General features: G+C 36.2%; 2 protein-coding genes across 2 annotated transcripts in view; one reads left to right on the top strand and one right to left on the bottom strand.

Annotated features, from left to right (window-relative positions):
- PTPN13 (protein tyrosine phosphatase non-receptor type 13) overlaps nt 1-19,527 on the bottom strand; it is a 223,018-nt gene that overhangs the window by 26,762 nt on the left and 176,729 nt on the right. The window contains 8 exon segments of the mRNA XM_017860030.1: nt 7,365-7,453; nt 7,928-8,065; nt 8,737-8,830; nt 11,728-11,789; nt 13,903-13,973; nt 17,711-17,921; nt 18,021-18,192; nt 18,705-18,863. Of these exon segments, the coding sequence (XP_017715519.1) occupies nt 7,365-7,453; nt 7,928-8,065; nt 8,737-8,830; nt 11,728-11,789; nt 13,903-13,973; nt 17,711-17,921; nt 18,021-18,192; nt 18,705-18,863 (996 nt within the window).
- On the top strand, nt 10,400-10,896 carry LOC108520621 (40S ribosomal protein S12). The gene has a single exon (XM_017860048.1). It carries the CDS (start codon nt 10,476-10,478, stop codon nt 10,872-10,874), a length of 399 nt encoding a protein of 132 aa, XP_017715537.1. The 5' UTR covers nt 10,400-10,475; the 3' UTR covers nt 10,875-10,896.

Genomic DNA, 19,527 nt, shown 5'->3' with positions numbered 1-19,527 from the left:
AAGTCTCCCATTATTATTGTATGGGAGTATAAGTCTCTTTGTAGGTCTCTAAAGACTTGCTTTATGAATCTGGGTGCTCCTGTATTGGGTGTATATATATTTAGGATATTTAGCTCTTCTTGTTGAATTGATCCCTTTACCATTATGTAATGGATTTCTTCGTCTTTTTTGATCTTTGTTGGTTTAAAGTCTGTTTTATCAGAGACTAGGATTGCAACCCCTGCTTTTTTTTTTTGTTTTCCATTTGCTTGGTAGATCTTCCTCCATCCCTTTATTTTGAGGTTATGCACATCACTGCATGTGAGATGGGTCTCCTGAATACAGCACACCGATGGGTCTTGACTCTTTATCCTATTTGCCAATCTGTGTCTTTAATTGGGGCATTTAGTCCATTTACATTTAAGGTTAATATTGTTATGTGTGAATGTGATCCTGTCATTATGATGTTATCTGGCTATTTTGCCTGTTAATTGATGCAGTTTCTTCCTAGCCTCGATAGTCTTTACCATTTGGGGTGTTTTTGCAGTGGCTGGTACTAGTTATTCCTTTCCATGTTTAGTGCTTCCTTCAGGAGCTCTTGTAAGGCAGGCCTGGTGGTGACAAAATCTCTCAGCATTTGCTTGTCTGTAAAGGATTTTATTTCTCCTTCACTTATGAAGTGTAGTTTGGCTGGATATGAGATTCTGAGTTGAAAATTCTTTTCTTTAAGAATGTTGAATATTGGCCCCCACTCTCTTCTGGCTTGTAGGCTTTCTGGTGAGAGATCCATTGTTATTCTGATGGGCTTCCCTTTGTGGGTAACCTGACCTTTCTCTCTGGCTGCCTTAACATTTTTTCCTTCGTTTCAACCTTGGTGAATCTGACAATTAGGTGTCTTGGGGTTGCTCTTCTCTAGGAGTACCTTTGTGGTGTTCTCTGTATTTCCTGAATTTGAATGTTGGCCTGCCTTGCTAGGATGGGGAAGTTCTCCTGAGTAATATCCTGCAGAGTGTTTTCCAACTTGGTTCCATTCTCCCCGTCCTTTCCAGTACACCAATCAAATATAGATTTGGTCTTTTCACATAGTCTCATATTTCTATGAGTGTTTGTTTGTTTCTTTTCACTCTTTCTTCTCTAATCTTCTTGCTTTATTTCATTACTTTGATCTTCAATCACTGATATCCTTTCTTTTACTTGATTGAATCGGCTACTGAAGCTCATGCATGCGTCATGAAGTTCTCGTGCCATGGTTTTCAGCTCCATCAGGTCATTTAAGGTCTTATCTACACTGTTTATTCTAGTCAGCCATTTGTCTAACCTTTTTTCAAGGTTTTTAGCTTGCTTGTGATGGGTTAGAACATGCTCCTTTAGTTTGGAGTAGTTTGTTGTTACCGACCTTCTGAAGCCTGTTTCTGTCAACTCGTCAAACTCATTCTCTGTTCAGTTTTGTTCCCTTGCTGGCGAGGGGCTGCGATCCTTTGAAGGAGAAGAGGCGCTCTGGTTTTTGGAATTTTCCGCTTTTCTGCTCTGGTTTCTCCCCATCTTTGTGGTTTTCTTTACCTTTGGTCTTAGATGTTGGTGACCTACAGATAGGGTTTTGGAGTGGATGACCTTTTTGTTGATGTTGATGCTATTCCTTTCTGTTTGCTAGTTTTCCTTCAGTCAGGTCCCTCAGCTGCAGGTCTGTTGGAGTTTGCTGGGGGTCCACTCCAGACCCTGTTTGCCTGAGTATCACCAGCAGAGGCTGTAGAACAGCAAATATTGCTGCCTGATCCTTCCTCTGGAAGCTTCGTCCCAGAGGGACACCTGCCTGTTTGACGTGTCTGTCAACCCCTACTGGGAGGTGTCTCACAGTCAGGCTACATGGGGATTAGGGACCCGCTTGGGGAGGCAGTCTGTCTGTTCTCAGAGTTCGAATAGCGTGCTGAGAGAACCACTGCTCTCTTCAGAGCTGTCAGACAGGGACATTTAAGTCTGGAGAAGCTGTCTGCTGCCTTTTGTTCTGCTCTGCCCTGCCCCCAGAGGTGGAATCTAGAGAGGCAGTAGGCCTTGCTGAGCTGCGGTGGACTCCGTCCCATTTGAACTTCCCAGCAGCTTTGTTTACACTGTGAGCTACTCAAGCCTCAGCAATGGTGGATGCCTCCCACTGGTCAAGCTGTAGTGTTGCAGGTTGATCTCAGATGGCTGTGCTAGCAGTGAGCAAGGCTCCGTGGGCATGGGACCCGCTGAGCCAGACATCGGAGGGTATCTTCTGGTCTGCTGGTTGCTGGGTCTGTGGCAAACGTGCAGTATTTGGTCAGGGGTGTACCGTTTCTCCAGGTACAGTCTGTCACAGCTTTCCTTGGCTAGGAAAGGGAAATCCCCTGACCCCCTGTGCTTCCTGGGTGAGGTGATGCCCCACCCTGATTCAGCTCACCCTCCATAGGCTGCACCCACTGTCCAATGGGTCCCATTGAGATGAACCAGATACCTCAGTTGGAAACGCAGAAATCACCCATCTTCTGCATCGATCTTGCTAGGAGGTGCAGACTGGAGCTGTTCTTATTCAGCCATTTTGGAAGTGACCACCCCCAAATTGTATTCTTAAATGGTTAGTAAATTATACGATTGAACCTTTATGAGGACAAATTTTCTTAACAAATAGGAAATTCCCTTGAAGACCCTGAATTATCTGGCCCCTGTCTACTTTTATAATCTCCCCTTTATCCACTAGGCTTCAAATTCATGGGTCTTTTAGTTCTTCAAAATCACTCATCCCTTCTTACCACAAAGCCCTTCTGATGGTGTCTTTTCCTCCTGAAGATGTTTTCTATCAACCCAATCTAAAGCAAGTTTCCTTGGTTATTCTTTTTTTTGTGTGTGTGGCACTTAAAAACAACAAACAAACTTCACAGACTTTAATGCAACTTGTAATTACATATTTATTTGTGTGTTTGATTTTTTCCTCCTTTCCTCTCCATTAGTAAGCTCTACCAAGGCAGGAATCATGTCGGTCTGTTCACCACTGTGTGCCCACACATGCGTATGTCTGAGACCTAGTTTATTACATCCATTTAATAAAAATGACACCTGTAATATGACCTTTCAGTTACAGACTTTGTAGAGTTAAAAAGTACCATAATTAAATTACCCTGATAATAATTTCAATTTAGTTGATGTAAATGTAGAACTTCTACAGTAGAAGGAAAAAGATTTTAATCCACTGTCAACTAAAAGGAAACTTCCTAGACCTCATCTGTTTTGAGAAGCTGCTCATTTTAGTCTGGATTAAATTTTTTTTCCAACTAAAGTCATTTGCATTTCTTATTTCCCATTACAATCCTGGTCTAAGAATATAGCATGTGTATAATGATTTTAGAAAGTACAAAGCCTTTTATAAGAGTCAAATGCTGTTATAAATATGAAAATTTTAATAATACTATTATTAAATGAAAATGGTGAGGTAAAACTCAATTAGAAATAAGCTACAGTGATACCTGTATTAACCAATTACTACTATTTTTGTAAAGTTCACTTGTGTATGGGGGAGGGTTGGTTAAGAAGACTGGCCTTCAGTTTCTTGTCAGTATGGACTGAAGGACCTTTGGAAGAGGAGGCAGCTGTGGTACTGCCTCACTGAATATACTTAAGATTTTTTAAAAGAGTGGTCAGCCCATTTGAAGGTTATTTTACAATCCTAGTGCTCAAGGAATCCAGATCCAGTAACTTGAGAGTAGAGGAGATATCTCCTGGATCTAGGATGAACTACATAATTTGCAGTGCCAGGAGCCACATGCAAGTAAGAGACCTCTTGTTAAAAACTTATTAAGAACTTCAAGTTGGGGATGGTACAGCACTATAGCATATTCGAAGTAGGAGGCTCTTATAAGCACAGGGTTCTGTGTGATTGCACTGGTTGAATGCCCATAAAGCCAGTCCTTCTGAGATCCAACAGTCAAGCAGGATTATCCTCAGGTGCTGGAGAGTCACTGAAAGTTTTGCCTTGTTTTTGCTTAAGAAATTAAAAACACTACCTAAGAAGAATATGTTTGAAGAAATTAAAACCATTAAAAAATAACCAGAATTAGAAAGCATATTGATTCATTTCAGTGGCAAGAGATGTGGAAAGATCAAATTCCTTGGCATGGCATGTAAGTCACTTAATGAACTAACACCTTGCCTATCTTTTTAGGCTTAGCTTTCAAGACACCCTGTGATACCCTACTTGCAATGACTTAGTGTCCTGAATGTTCCAGGCTCATCTATACCTTCATTCCTCTGCTAAGCAGCTCCACAGTATGTATGGAATACTTTTTCCCAGCTTATCTTAACTATCAAACACCTTTAAGATGCTAATTCTTTAGAAAGCTTTAATAACTTTATCTACCTACTCCTGTGTAGCCCCGACCATTTTCCCTTCTTTGTAGCTCCCACTGAACTCCATATAAACATTTAATAGAATGTTTCTACAGCTTTTTAAAAATTACATTTACTTATTTACATGTGTACTTCTCTCAAGTTGACTACCAGAGTGGACAAGCAAATTTAGGACAGAAACCCTAACACCTCTTCTTACCCCATCATCTCCAGCAAAATTAGTCAAATGAGTTCAATAGCTAAATGGTTTTGAAACTGTAGACAATAATTTATAGTAATGTATATGATTAGCATTCATTCTTTCATTCTTAAATAAGACATAGGCATTGACCTAAAGTACTTCACTAAGAGGTACTAAAGAGTACAGACAATTACAATACTGAATGAGAAACACAATGAATGTATAAATAGCTATCATGTATAATCTTTCTTCTATAAGAAGATATTCCTATATTCCTATACTTTTTAATACCAATGGTTAGCATCTTAACTTTTGGTACATGATAAAACTTTCAAAGTTACAGAATATACTGTTAGAACCAATTCAGTAAATAATACACAATTTGTTTAGGGTGATTTCAAGCACTTATAAAAGACTATTATCAGAAGTTCTAAATAATTCTTAAAACTAGCCAGTTCTAAAATATAGGTAATATTCTAGAAATATAAGATGAAACAGAAAACTTTTCCAGAATGCTAGCTCGGTCTTCTTTCAGCTAGGGGAGATTAGTCATATTTGCAAATTTTAAATTTGTCTGCTTATGAATATAATTGCCATAGTGATTTAAACATGTTCCTAGAATTAGATACAAATAAAAATTTTAAATGTTTTAATCTAAGATCCCTGTTACTCCTTTCCTAAATTTGTTCCCTCACTTTCTTTGCTTTGTTTACCATTATTTAAAATAGATTCTAAAGCAGAAGTCCCATATATTCAGGAAGTACTAATTTAATATATCTAGCCCAAAATGTATTCTCAATGCATGTATTTGCAGGATCTATCTGTACTTCAGTGGCAAGACAATTATATAGTTCCTAATAATTTGTGTCCTCTTACTGACAAAAAGGAAATCTAAAATTCATCAACAGATGGCCAATTTAATAAATTATGGTATAACCTTACAATAAAATAATAGGAAGTCATTAAAAAGTATGAGGCAAATTTATACATCTCACATGGAAAGAGGGTAATGATCAATTCTTAAGTGAAAACCAAATTCAGAACCATGTGATAAAATGTATATTAAAAAATTATGTATGTATACAAATATTTATGTTTTGATATACACAGTAGAAAGGTAGAAATCAAAATTTTTAACAATAGCTACCTCAGATGAATAAGATAAATATGTTTTAAAAGGGACCTACTTTTTTTTTTTGAGACAGAGTCTCACTCTTGTTGCCCAGGCTGGAGTGCAGTGGCGTGATTTTGGCTCACTGCAAACTCTGCCTCCCAGGTTCAAGCGATTCTCCTGCCTCAGCCTCCCAAGTAGCTGGGATTACAGGCATGCACCACCTTGCCCAGCTAATTTTGTATTTTTAGTAGAGACGGGGTTTCTCCATGTTGGTCAGGCTGGTCTTGAACTCCCAACCTCAGGTGATCAGCCCACCTCGGCCTCCCAGAGTGTTGAGGTTACGGGCACGAGTCACCATACCTGGCTGGGACTTACATTTTTGAAGATTCTGTTGGAAACTTTTTTACAGTAAGGATGTAATATATTTTCATAATGAAAATAATAAAAAAAGATAACTTGAAAGAAGTTTTCTGCCATAAAACAGTCATAGCTCAGGATAAATGAGAATCTATATTATGTTAACAAGCTTTCCTTATTCTTTAAAAGAAAAAGCATGTGACATGACTTTTTTTTTTGGGGACTGAGTCTCGATCTATTGCACAGGCTGAAGTGCAGTGGCATGATCTCTGCTCACTGCAACCTCTGCCTCCTGGGTTCAAGTGGTTCTCCTGCCTCAGACTCCTGAGGGGCTGGGATTACAGGCGTGCACCACCACATCTGGCTAATTTTTTATATTTTTGGACAGGGTTTCACCATGTTGGCCAGGCTGGTCTTGAACTCCTGACCTCAAGTGATCTGCCCTCCTCGGCCTTTCAAAAGTGCTGGGATTACTGCCATGAGCCAATGCGCTCAGCCTACATCACATTTCTGAAACGGCAATTAAAGATTTTTACTTTCTTAGTTAAAAGACACTACAACATACACTTTAAGGGGCATTTTAATGTTACTATTAAATATTAATAAAAATGTGATAAAGTCATGACTTAAAATGTTCAGAAAACCTTTTCTAAAGAGCCTATTTTTACAATAATTATTAATATTCTGATTATATGAAAGTGCATCTTAAGAAAAACCACTAGCGAATGTCACATTTTGAGATATCTAATATTTGTATGATTATTTTTGTAGCTTGAGAAATACATACTTATCAGTCATAAGCTTCCGTGTATATATATATACACTATTTGTAAATATTTAATGAACAGTTACGTATGAATGAGATTGTAAGTACAAGCATGCATGATAACTAGTGTAAGAACATTCAAACCAGCACAGTTTTGATAATTTTGAAGATATGAAGCAGGAAGATTAAGAAGGATAATGAGAAGAATTATCCCAGAATATTAAGCAAGGTCAGATTTGTATACATAGGGTGATGCTGAGTTTGAAGAACCTTAAATATAATTTATCCACTATTTCATGCTTTTCCTTAGTCTAATGTCCTAGAAGATCCTAAGTTTTAAGGTTTTAAAGAATAATTTAGAAAGTTTAGCATTACATTTTTGAAAACCAATTTTTTTTTTCTATATTTTTTAATTTGAGAAAATTTGTGTAATGATTCTTTCACTAGGATAGGATGACACTGTAATGTAACACATGAAATTAATCTGTTTTCCTCCTATATTTAATTTTTGCGTAAAACAGGAAATAATCTCTGATTATTTCACCTTCTGGGTTAAAACCCATAATTCTAACAAGTTGACGTATCCTAGGTTGTTTAAGTATTACTGTTACCTCAGTAAGATACTCAGGTAAAGGTGAACCATCGCAGTCTGTATCTTCTGTTCTCTCTGCTGATAACTTCCCATTCATCTTTAATGTACCTGAGAGAGGAATATATAGGCCAAGATGAATTAATAAAACTATTGAGGAGGTAGAAAAGTTTTCATTTGCCTGCAAAAGAAGGCAGTGTATAAACCAGTATCCATAAATAGTTTCAATGTTTTAACTAGAAAAGTTAGGAAGAAATGATCAAGTATATATCAGTATAAAATTTCCGGTTACAATTATCTACTAAAATTAAAATGAGAATGGCTGGGGGAAAATGTTTGGACTAACACTTCTAGAAGTAAAATTCATGATATAAATGATACATTTGGAGATCTCACTAATAAGGTAACCCACTTACAAATATGGAAGATTAAAAAAAAGGAGATAAATTCTATTTTGTTTCTGAAATATACACACTAATGAGGAATAGAGGAAGAACTAATGCATTACATATTTACTCAAAAAATGCTCCCTAGAGATGTTCTTGTACTCCATAGTATACTAATTTGTTCATCTGGTTCATGTACCTGGAACACAGGAGTTTCCTGCTGCATTATTTTGGTTTAAAAGATTCTGGGCTTCCTCATCCACAACATCCAGCAGAGACTGGATAACTTCAGCTTCTTGGGGATCATCATAAATGTCATCTTCTTGTATATAGGATTCTTGAAAAATAATAATTTACATGGGATTTTACTTTAAAAATATTGACATGAGAAAGGGACAAGGCGTTAAATAGAATTTGCTAGGTGCATTCAAATTTTAAGCAACCAATTTTAAAAGTAGCAATGACTGGAAAAGTAGTTTACACTAATGTGATCCAGTCATTTTTAGTTCTAAAACTACCCTGGCTGCTATGACGAAAGACCACACAAATGCAAATTACAAAGAATAAACCAAAATCAATGTTGGTGATATGGCTTTTCACAAGGCATTAATAATTTAATGTTTATTTTCTTAAATGACTCTCAATGTATTAATTCATGAAAGAAACAAAGTTATGTTACAAAGATTAAGGATATAATAGATCAGACAAAACATCCTCAAGACATTTTTTCTAAACTATTAGGTAGCCTGTGAATTGCTACTTCATAAAATATAAGAAACACTGTAGAACACAGCAGCTATCTTTTCAATCACTTAAAAAAAATCAGTCTCAGAGACGAGAATGAATACTGGGACATTTGTATATTGTTCTTTTGTTTATTTGAGCAATAATCTTTCCCTTTAAAGCTACAGTAATACATAAAGCAAAGAAAAGAGGATACCTATTTTTTTTAATTACCTGAGTTATTAGGGCATTTAGAGTAATTAGATGACTGATTTGGAAAACTACCTTTGGACAGAGCCAAGTTTGGTGATCCCTTTATCTGATAAGTAGAACATTTTCCTTTGGGGTACGAGATTTCATTTATTTCTTCCCCATCAACCTAAAGCATAAAACCAAAGCAAATCATCAGATAGTATTTTACTAACTTCCAGGATCGGGGGAACTGCACATTGTCTCTCTCCTCTTCTTTCTTAGTACAAGATCCATTTTATGTCTCTCCACCTTAGATCAGTGTTTGAAGGAAATATCAGTGCAATGCAATGTGCATAGGGCATGGGGCTTCCCATCATTAAATATATCTGGAAACACTAGGTGAAACAACATTAACTCAAAATTTTTATTCCAGGAATTTTCACAGTCCTTGCTAATACAAACTTTGAGTTGCTAAAAGAGAACTCTATTATGTAGTACTTCTTAAAATATCTGACTGAAGACATCTCTTTTTTGAAGCAATTTTGTAAGACTTGTTTTTCATACAATTTAAAAAAAGTTTAATAGGACTATTAAAGCTTAGAAGTTGAGGGAAAGAGAAAATACCAACTTTTCAAGTACTTCTGAGTCTATTACATGGATATAGTCTCCAATTTAGTGACCTGATAATCTATTAGGTATAAAGATTTTCAAATCTAGTCTATGTCTCATATAAATTTAAGAAAAACAATGAATTCATAACAATAGAATAATTATTGAATAGAATGTAAATTTTGAACGCAATGTTCAACAGTCTATTACATGGATATAGTCTCTAATTTAGTGACCTGATAATCTATTAGGTATAAAGACTTTCAAATCTAGTCTAAGTCTCATATAAATTTAAGACAATGAATTCGTAACAATAGAATAATTATTGAATAGAATGTAAATTTTGAATGCAATGTTCAACTGTGAAGCACTTCATGGAGCATACCCTATCAAAAGAAAAATGACTTGAAAAAAATGCAAAAATAAATGCTTGGAATAAATTAAAATAATTTTATACAAATAAAAGGTTGCGCTTTATTCTAAAGGTTTCACTCATTCTATTAAGATAAAAGTATACATGGTAGATGCAATAGAATTTTAAAATAAATAATGGTAATATAATATCAAAAGCTTCACTGGATTATGAAACTCCATTCTCAATGAGAAATTAATAGTATAGATATTAGCATTCAACGACAGAGTATTGTCTGGGAGACTTCCTGGAAGATTTTAACAAAAAAATCCTGGCAGCCACGAACAGCAAAAGTCTTGGTTTCTAGGGTTTTATGTTAATTTAACAAAAACTCTACTCTTCTTTCTTTCAGCAACATGCTGATTATTTAAAAAGAAGAGCACTATACAGTGTGAATACTACTAGAAATACAGGCAAATTCAGTTGCTTTGCTATGTGAAATTGAAGACATTCCGAATAATGTCTTCATAGTGAATGAATAGTGAGTGTTGCTGTAGCTCAATTTCAACACATACAAATAACAAAAAATTTTTGTTTTTATGTCTCAATCATTACTGCCTTAAAATGTTCTGCTGTAATTATCTTTTCATGGCTTGCTAGACCAAGTCACAAGTGTGAGACAACATAATGAAATGAAAGGTGTAGAATTTTGGAATTCTGGTCATGAAATTATTTTTCTCCTTCCACACTAAAGCCAGCTCATGTTGACATAGTAAGACTTTCAGATTAGCTCTTTCCCTGCCGCCGCGGAGTCGCGCCGAGGCGGAGGCTTGGGTGCGTTCAAGATTCGCTTCACCCGTAACCCACCGCCATGGCCGAGGAAGGCATTGCTGCTGGAGGTGTAATGGACGTTAACACTGCCTTACAAGAGGTGCTGAAGACAGCCCTCATCCACGATGGCCTAGCACGTGGAATTCGCGAAGCTGCCAAAGCCTTAGACAAGCGCCAAGCCCATCTTTGTGTGCTTGCATCCAACTGTGATGAGCCTATGTATGTCAAGTTGGTGGAGGCCCTTTGTGCTGAACACCAGATCAACCTAATTAAGGTTGATGACAACAAGAAACTAGGAGAATGGGTAGGCCTCTGTAAAATTGACAGAGAGGGGAAACCCCGTAAAGTGGTTGGTTGCAGTTGTGTAGTAGTTAAGGACTATGGAAAGGAGTCTCAGGCCAAGGATGTTATTGAAGAGTACTTCAAATGCAAGAAATGAATAAATCAATCTTTGGCTCACACACACACACAAAAAAAAAGACTTTCAGATTAATAAAAGAGCAATCCCTCAGTGCTGCATTTTACATGGCAAGCCATTCCATATTGAAGTTCAGAACATATTGTATGGGATGCATGTGGAATAAAACAATTCCATGAAATGAAGATCCAGCTGTGATCATTGCAGAAATGTAATTACAAACCAGGAGGAAAATCACAAAAAGGGATGTTAGCCACACAAATGGGCATATAAGTAGACTTAAAGAGAGCATGAAATGGAAATTTAACTATGTATTAGTTTTGTTAAGTCAGCCCTAGATTTCTCTGTGCTAATCTTAAATGATTAAAGCTGTCTCATTTAATCATTTGGTAAAGCATTTTCTAAGTCTTTCAAAAGCAAGTAAACCTATTATTTATTTATTTATTTGCTACTTCTGTTTTTTCCTCACTGGTTGCACAGATTTGAACTTGAAGGTTACTGCTCGCCAAAAATAGCCCAAAGGAACAATTCCACTCTTAATTATATTATTCTTCTCTTCCCATTGTCTAAGAGACAATCAAAAGAATTTTACATATTAGTAAGAAAAATCTCTGCACTAAAGTTATCTATTTAACTGGTTAGTGTATTTAAAAGCTGAGTGCGTGCGAAATGACATACGGTTACCTATGTGAGGCTCTATGTTGTATGATTTACTTAGCAAGGCCTATTAGTTCAGTAAAATATAGCCTTACTATTAATATGAATATCTAAAGAAGACAAATATTTAAATATGAAATCAATTTGGTTCAAAACACAAACATGCTGTTACTTAGATAAGGAGGTATGACATGAAAGAGGGTGGACTTCTTCTTACCGTGGAGAATGAATCATTAGGAGTGAGGGCAGGCTGGCTGCAAGATCCCACACTATAGGAACCTGAAAGGACAATATAGGAAGTAAGGGGATGGGCCAATCCAAACCACAAGAGGGATATCAAAATAATTAAAGAAAACTCACATTTCTGGGATGTTGTTATTTTTATTAGTATACTAAAATAATTCATATTACAAAATGATTAAAAAACAAATAAATGGAATATTATTTGATTCCAAAGCTTTAATATTTTGGGGTTTATCCCAAGGAAAAGCTAATTTCTTTTCTTTTCTTTTTTTTTTTCCCAGACAGAGTCACGCTCTCTTGCCAGGCGCGATCTCAGCTCACTGCAACCTCTGACTCCCTGGTTCAAGTGATTCTCCTGCCTCAGCCTCCCAAGTATCTGGGATTACAGGCATGTACCACCATGCCCAGCTAATTTTTGTATTTTTAGCAGAGACGGGATTTCAGCATGTTGGCCAGGATGGTCTCGATCTCCTGACCTTGTGATCCGCCTGCCTCAGCCTTGCAAAGTGCTGGGATTACAGGCGTGAGGAAAAAGCTAATTTCTTAAAAAAAATAGTACACATAAAAGCTAGTTTGGGCTGAATGGTTCGTGTGAGACACTGATTATAATTTCTCCCATTGAATGGGTGAGCCATCACAGGTGCTTAACTATGTTCAATTTACTATTTAAAAGAAGGTAGTACGATTTTTAAAGTCTGATTTCAAAAAGACTATCAATTCAACACAGGAAAATAAATTATGGGTAAAACAGAAAAGAACTTTTAATATATTTTAAGCCAAATGTTAATTTTAATCCTTAGCTATCATTACAATTCAATATATTAAAAGGAGATTATGTTTCACTTACAGTTAAAACATCACATATTTAAACATAACTTCATTCATTAAATTATATTTTCANTTTCAAAAAGACTATCAATTCAACACAGGAAAATAAATTATGGGTAAAACAGAAAAGAACTTTTAATATATTTTTAAGCCAAATGTTAATTTTAATCCTTAGCTATCATTACAATTCAATATATTAAAAAGGAGATTATGTTTCACTTACAGTTAAAACATCACATATTTAAACATAACTTCATTCATTAAATTATATTTTCAAGAGACTGAGAAAAATATGGTAGAGTTTGGAAAACTTTATAAGAAAACAAAGAAAGAAACAAATATAGGTAAGTACATTTAAGAACCTACTCGGGAGGCTGAGGCAGGAGAATGGCGTAAACCCGGGAGGCGGAGCTTGCAGTGAGCTAAGATCCGGTCACTGCACTCCAGCCCGGGCGACAGAGCGAGACTCCGTCTCAAAAAAAAAAAAAAAAAAAAAAAAAAAAAAACCTCTTTTGGGGAAGACCCCAAAATAATTCTGCCTAGAAAGATAAAACTGAGATGGAATTTTATAGACAAATCTTTAGAATTCTGTGGATGATGTTACAAAGAGTCCAAGAATGGGTTTTAATATTCCTTGCAAGAAAAATATTATTAAACTTCTAAGAAAAATAAAAAATATAGCAATAATACACCACTGGTTCAAAATAATCATATTGGCATAGTATGAAACATAATAGTTTATTATTTGTAATCTCTCTCTCTTGTTCCCCTAAATGCTTCCTTCCCTGTTTGTCCCACATAATCACCGAGCTGCTGTCACTATAATTTGCATTGTCTACAACTCTGTAATAGAATCATACAGTATGAACTATTTTTTTTTTTTGCTCTGGCTTATTTAACTCAGAACATTTATTATGAGGTTATTTTAATTACTTTTTTTGCTTGTATCAATAGTTCATTCTTTTTTATTGCTGTGTAGTTTTTCATTGTTTGGATATACTACACTTGGTTTATCAATTCAATAGATTTTGGACATTTGAGTTGTTTCAAATTTTGGCTATTACAAGTAACTTCTAGAAACATTTCTGTCTATTACAAATTTGACTATTACAAGTAACTTCTAGAAACATTTCTGTCCAGTTTTTTATGTAGAGTATAGGCTTACTTTCTTCAAGTGAACAGCTGGCAGTGGAAAAGCTGGATTATATTTTAGGTGTAACTTAAAATTTTTAAGAAATTGTCAAGCTGTTTTCCAAAATGGATGTGCCATTTTACATTCCCATTACCGTAGGAGAGTACAGTAAAATGAATATATCCTTACCACTGCCTTTGGTTGGCTTTGGAGCTGAAACAGCAGACCTCTTTGAACTGGGGACCACTGGAAGATCATTTCTGTGTTGTAAAAAAAGACTACTGTAAATTATCTTGGCACATTGTAGCCTTGACCTCCCAGGCCCAAGCAATCCTCCTGGACTCAAGCAATGCTCCCACCTCAGCCTCCCAAGTAGCTGGGACCACACGCATGTGCCACCACGCCCAGCTATTTTTTTGTATTTTATGTAGAGATGGGGTTTTGTCATGTTGCCCAGGCTGGTCTCAAACTCCTGAGTTCAAGCAATCCACCTGCCTAGGCCTCCCCAAGTGCTGAGATTACAGGTGTGAGCCACTGCACCTGGCCCGGGAGATATTCTTGACCCAAAAAAGGTTAAGAATCACTTCTTTACGTAGTTTTTCTCTGGGCTTCAGTTTAACATATCACCCTATTTCCCCTTCTATTGAAAACACTGCTATATTCATTATCTAATAACTCAGTTCACTGTCACTTAGTCAATAGTTCAAAGATAACTTAGAAGTCACAGATCATTAAGTTTTATATATCTAAAGCCCTTGATACGTGTTTTTCTTTTAAATTAAAGTGAAAATCTAGATGAAATATTTCTATTCAAAGGACTATAAGAAGAATGGTACCACCCAAAGTACAAAACAGCCAAAAAGATAGCACCTTAGAAATAAGAAGATTAGTATGCAATCTTATTGTTGCTGATAATTGAGAGAAAAGGGGAGTTGCCTAAGGTGTACAGTATTGGGTGACGCAATATATTTCAAGTTCTGAGTACCCCTGTGTGTTCTTGCTGACTAGCCCCAAAATGCAAGGTCCTGACCTTTTCTTTATCTGGGCCACTTCTTAAGGTTATATCTGCAGTGAGCAACCATGAAGGATGTGGTAACTTCTCTCCCCCAGCAAAAAACACGCTTTCTTACAGACTGCTATAAAATGGTGGGTTCCCAAGGCTCTTCTTACAGCATTCCTCTCCTATAATACAACCCATTGCATGTGTACAAATCCACAGGCCCACATATGTCATTTTTGTGGGACCTGGAAGACATGTGGAACTGACATGGATGCCATGCTCACGCTGCTTGCTATGCATTAGTAATAGTCTTTTATCTCTGATTCAGGAGTTTTATGTCTTCTGCCAGCATCCATGTAACAAAGACAGGCTAGCTTATTAGCTTGCAAGTACAGTAAAATTCCAAACCCTTTACAGTTCCCTTTATGGAAGGAGGTCATAAACCAAGGAGTATGAGGAGTCTCTAGAAAGTGGACATACAGATAATTACTACAAGTATGCATCCCTCCATTATTGCTACCCTATGGGCTTTAATAAAAGAGGGCAGACACACACAATGAAGAGAGAGCTAGACGAAGAATGAAGGAGAAAGTAATTGTGACTACCATGACTGTATTTTTGGTGACTACAGCTAAGATAAAAGCAGAAAGACAAAAGAAAATTACTTCAAGGCTGGGCTGAAGAGTGCTCTACTAATTTTGAGGTAAAATATTCAGTTGGACTTAAAGTTAGCAAAAATATTAATTTTCACATAAATACTTTCCAGATTGTTTGAAGATTTCCCTCCCTTCCTAATTAACATTCAAGTAGACCTATGAAAACAATTGTATGCCAATCCAATTTTTAGATAATATATGAAGGAATCAAGTCAAAGACTATGTTCAAGGGGAAAAAAAGTACATAATCTAATTTACAGGTTCAGAAGGAATAAACAAGTTTATAATCAACGATTTGATCAACAAGTCCCCATACTTTAAAAGAAATAATTCACAAACAAAAATGAGAATTTCCCTTTATATAACTTAAGTCTGTAATCTAGAAAGCCTGGATTCCTGTAAATTGTGGTAGGCAGAATAATCCCCTTCCAAGATGTTTATGTTCTAATGATTCTGTTCTAATCCTCAGAACCTCTGAAGATATTACTATTTATATGGCAAAAGAAACTGTAGCTATGATTAGGTTCAGATTTTGATATGGGGAGGTTATTTTGGATTATCTGGGTGGGCCCGTTACAATCACAGGGGTCCTCATAAGTAAAAGAGGGAGGCAGGAAAGTCTGAGTCAGAGAAAGAGATATGGCAGCAGAAGCAGAGGGTGCTGCAGTTGCTGGCTTTGAAGATGGAAGTGAGCCATAAACTAAGGTGTATGGGGAGTCTCTAGAGGGTGGAAAACAGATTTTCTCCTGGGACCTACAGAAGGAATGCAGCCCTGCTGACACCTTGATTTTACCACAGGAAGGCCCATTTTGTATTTCAGACCTTCAGAAAGTTAATGTAATAAACTCGTGTTATTTTAAGCCACTAAACTTATAGTAATTTTTTACAATAGTAATAGGAAACTAATACATTTTCTCAATCTATTTCCATTATAAGTGAAAGCAATGTTGCTATTAGCATTTTTTTTTATAATGTAAAACTGTATAAGGTTGAGTAGATGTGGTAGTTCTATGCCTCAGGGGTAGCAGTCATGAGGTTCCAGTAGGATTAATCCTATCCCAGCTCTGGGAATGAGCCAGGACTGGCTTAAGCCAATCAATACTGATGGTCCCCAACTTACAATGGTGCAGCTTTATGACACTGTAAAAGTGACACACATTTGGTAGGAACCATACTTTGAATACCCATACAATCATCCTGTGTTTCATTTCCAGTACAGTAGTCAATAAATTACATGAGATATTCAACATTTTATTATAAAATAAGCTTTGTGTTAGATGATTTTGTCCAACTGTAGGATAATGTAATGTAAGTAATGTAAAACTGTTTACAGTAGTCTAGGCTAGGCTAATAAGTTGTGATGTTTGGTAGGCTAGGTATTTTAAACGTGGTTTTGACTTAAGATATTTTCAATTTACCATGGGTTTACTGGGATGTAACCCCACTGTATGAGGAGCACCTGTATATTCTTATCCCTTGCTTCCAACTTAGAGATAGACCTTAATTTAGGCAAAATGCTACTTGCTTGAATAGTAGTGATTGGTGAGATTTCTGTTTGAATACTGCTCTAGGTGATGTGATGTGGTATATAGGTGGGAAGTATGAAGATGATGTAGTCATTTGATTATCATAAAGAAAACTGATACAGGGAGGAGGAAATAACTAAAAGTAGCAAATAAGATAGAGCCCTGATCAGATTTCACCTGATGATCACCTTATCTCTGGAAATTTAAAAGTCCAATATAAACCAATAAATCTGGGGCTGGGCAGGGTGGGTCATGCCTATAATCCCAGCACTTTGGGAGGCCAAGGCGGGGGGATCACCTGAGGTCAGGAGTTCAAGACCAGCCTGGCCAACATGGTGAAACCGTGTCTCTACTAAAAATACAAAAATGAGCCAGGTGTGGTGGCGGGTACCTGTAGTCCCAGCTACTCGGGAGGCTGAGGCAGGAGAACCGCTTGAACCTGGGAGGTGGAGGTTGCAGTGAGCCAAGATTGCACCACTGTACTCCAGCCTGGGCAACAAGAGTGAAACTCTTGTCTAAAAAAGAAAAAAAAAATTCCCAATAAATTCCCTCTCTTGTTTAAACAAAAGTTGAGTTCTATTTTCTATTACTTGCAAGTGAAAACATCCTAACTGATAAATGTGGTAACCATTCTATTATTCCCTTAGTGTTCTCAAAATCGCCTATGAAGAAGTCTGTTTTAAATTTATTAAGTCCTGCCAATGTAGTCTATGAATTACTAATTCAGTAATATAATTTCGGAGAATGTAAGTATAATCAATGACCTGATATGCACACACATGCACAATCAAAACTCATAAATAATTGCAGAGTACCTTGTTGCTTTCAATACCAATGAAGGAAGTGACATGTCTAATGCTCTGTTAACTTCCTCCAAGGTCATTCCTTGTGTGCTGACTCCATTCACATAATGGATGACATCTAATAGCTGGAGATTACCCTCAATGGCTGCGATGGACCTTGGATTAATATCACTAATATATACCACTTGATAAAGGCTGTCATGACCTCCAGATAAGGAAAAACCTTGAAAGAATAGAAAATATTTGTTTTCTCAGTCATAAGAGTACTAACTCTTAAGCTAACCAAGAAAATCATATTGTACAAAGTTTGACTTTTCATTACCCAACTCCTCTTTGTTGCACGTTAGTGTTATGTCTGGTAGCAAATGAGGCAACATTGGTATTCTGGGTAATTCCAGAACTCGTCCAATAAGTAATCTGACTGTTTTGGATGCAGCTCGGAGCAGATTAACTGCATCTGTGTGAGTCATATTAGTAACATCCGTATCATTAACCTACAAAACCAAGAAAGGAGCAAGTGAGAATCACAATGTTTAGAAAAGAGAAGCTAAATTGCCAATAAAATATAATAATCTTCCTAATTTATAATATATATTAGCTAGTAAGAGATTCACAACAGTGATCTCTGATTTATTGGTAATCCCCTTTATTACGGAAATCATAGGCACAACGATCAAGCCATTACAATGAAATAATAATGTTAAATCCCTAACAAATGCATCATTATTTTGCAAATCCAGGAAATTCATCCTCTAAGTAATTTAAACTTTCTGTCCCTGAGACCTAAGACAGCTTGTTTTATGCTTTAACTGAGATTAAAAGGACTTTCAAATTAAAAATAATTTCCCAAACTGTTAACGATATAAAGGCCTTTACTTTTAAGTGGTGGAAATAGAAAGCATAAACCGAATAGAGAAATACAGTATTACAATAATTCAACCTTCTTTTTTTGGCTTGCTCTTTGTCTACAGTTACACAAATAATCCATTCCTCTTAAATGTCTCACCTTTATGAGCCGGTCCCCAGGTTTTAGCCTTCCATCACTTTTGGCTGGATCCTGTATGACATCATGAACATAACAACCAATTCTCTGACTGCCTTTGGTTACTGTAAAACCCAGGCTTCCTTTTTCTGATTTAATTAAGGTAATGAGGAGTTCTACTTCCTAAGGGAAGAAAACAGTAATACTTTCAGGTTGTCTATTCTGCACTATAGACAAACAGAAAGATGACTATTATTTCACTTAACAGAGGAGAAAGTCAAACCTTAAAAGGTTACTTAACTTGTCCAAGTGAAGAAGTCAAGTCTGTCTGACTCTAGACAGTTTGTCTGATTCTAGACAGACTGTCCCCTGACTGCATCCCACGTAAAAGTTAAGTTTAAGTACAACATTATGTGTTTGTCTAGAGACAGCAGAGACAGAATTTACTCATGCTTTCATTCTTATATTTTTAGGATAAATAAGGACACAATAGTGGTTATACTTTGATGATCAAAGAATACTTTTTGGAGGAAAGGTTCAGAAAAAAAATTCATATATTTCTAAACAAATGCAAAGAGCCACATATTTCTAAACAGATGCAAAGAGCCACAAAAGTTTTTTTTTTTGGTAAAATATGAAGTCTTTTGTGATTATCACAATCTTAATAATTTTGTTGTATAAATAAAATATACTTTTAAAATATTTCAAATGAGACACAGAGGTTGCTTAGAAGGGTGAAAGATTTCTAAGAAGAATGAAAGATTATTTTTAAGAATGAAACTGAAGATGCAGATGCTGCACACCCCTCATCTCCAATACACACATGCACAATTATAGGCCAAAAAAA

This window comes from Rhinopithecus bieti, unplaced genomic scaffold, assembly GCF_001698545.2.
Source record: "Rhinopithecus bieti isolate Rb0 unplaced genomic scaffold, ASM169854v2 scaffold_52099, whole genome shotgun sequence".
NCBI lineage: Eukaryota > Metazoa > Chordata > Mammalia > Primates > Cercopithecidae > Rhinopithecus > Rhinopithecus bieti.
This window is presented reverse-complemented; position numbering and strand designations above follow the sequence as displayed.

Excerpts from the sequence above, each read along its gene's own strand:
- LOC108520621 (XM_017860048.1), top strand. The coding sequence starts at position 10,476 with ATGGCCGAGGAAGGCATTGCTGCTGGAGGTGTAATGGACGTTAACACT.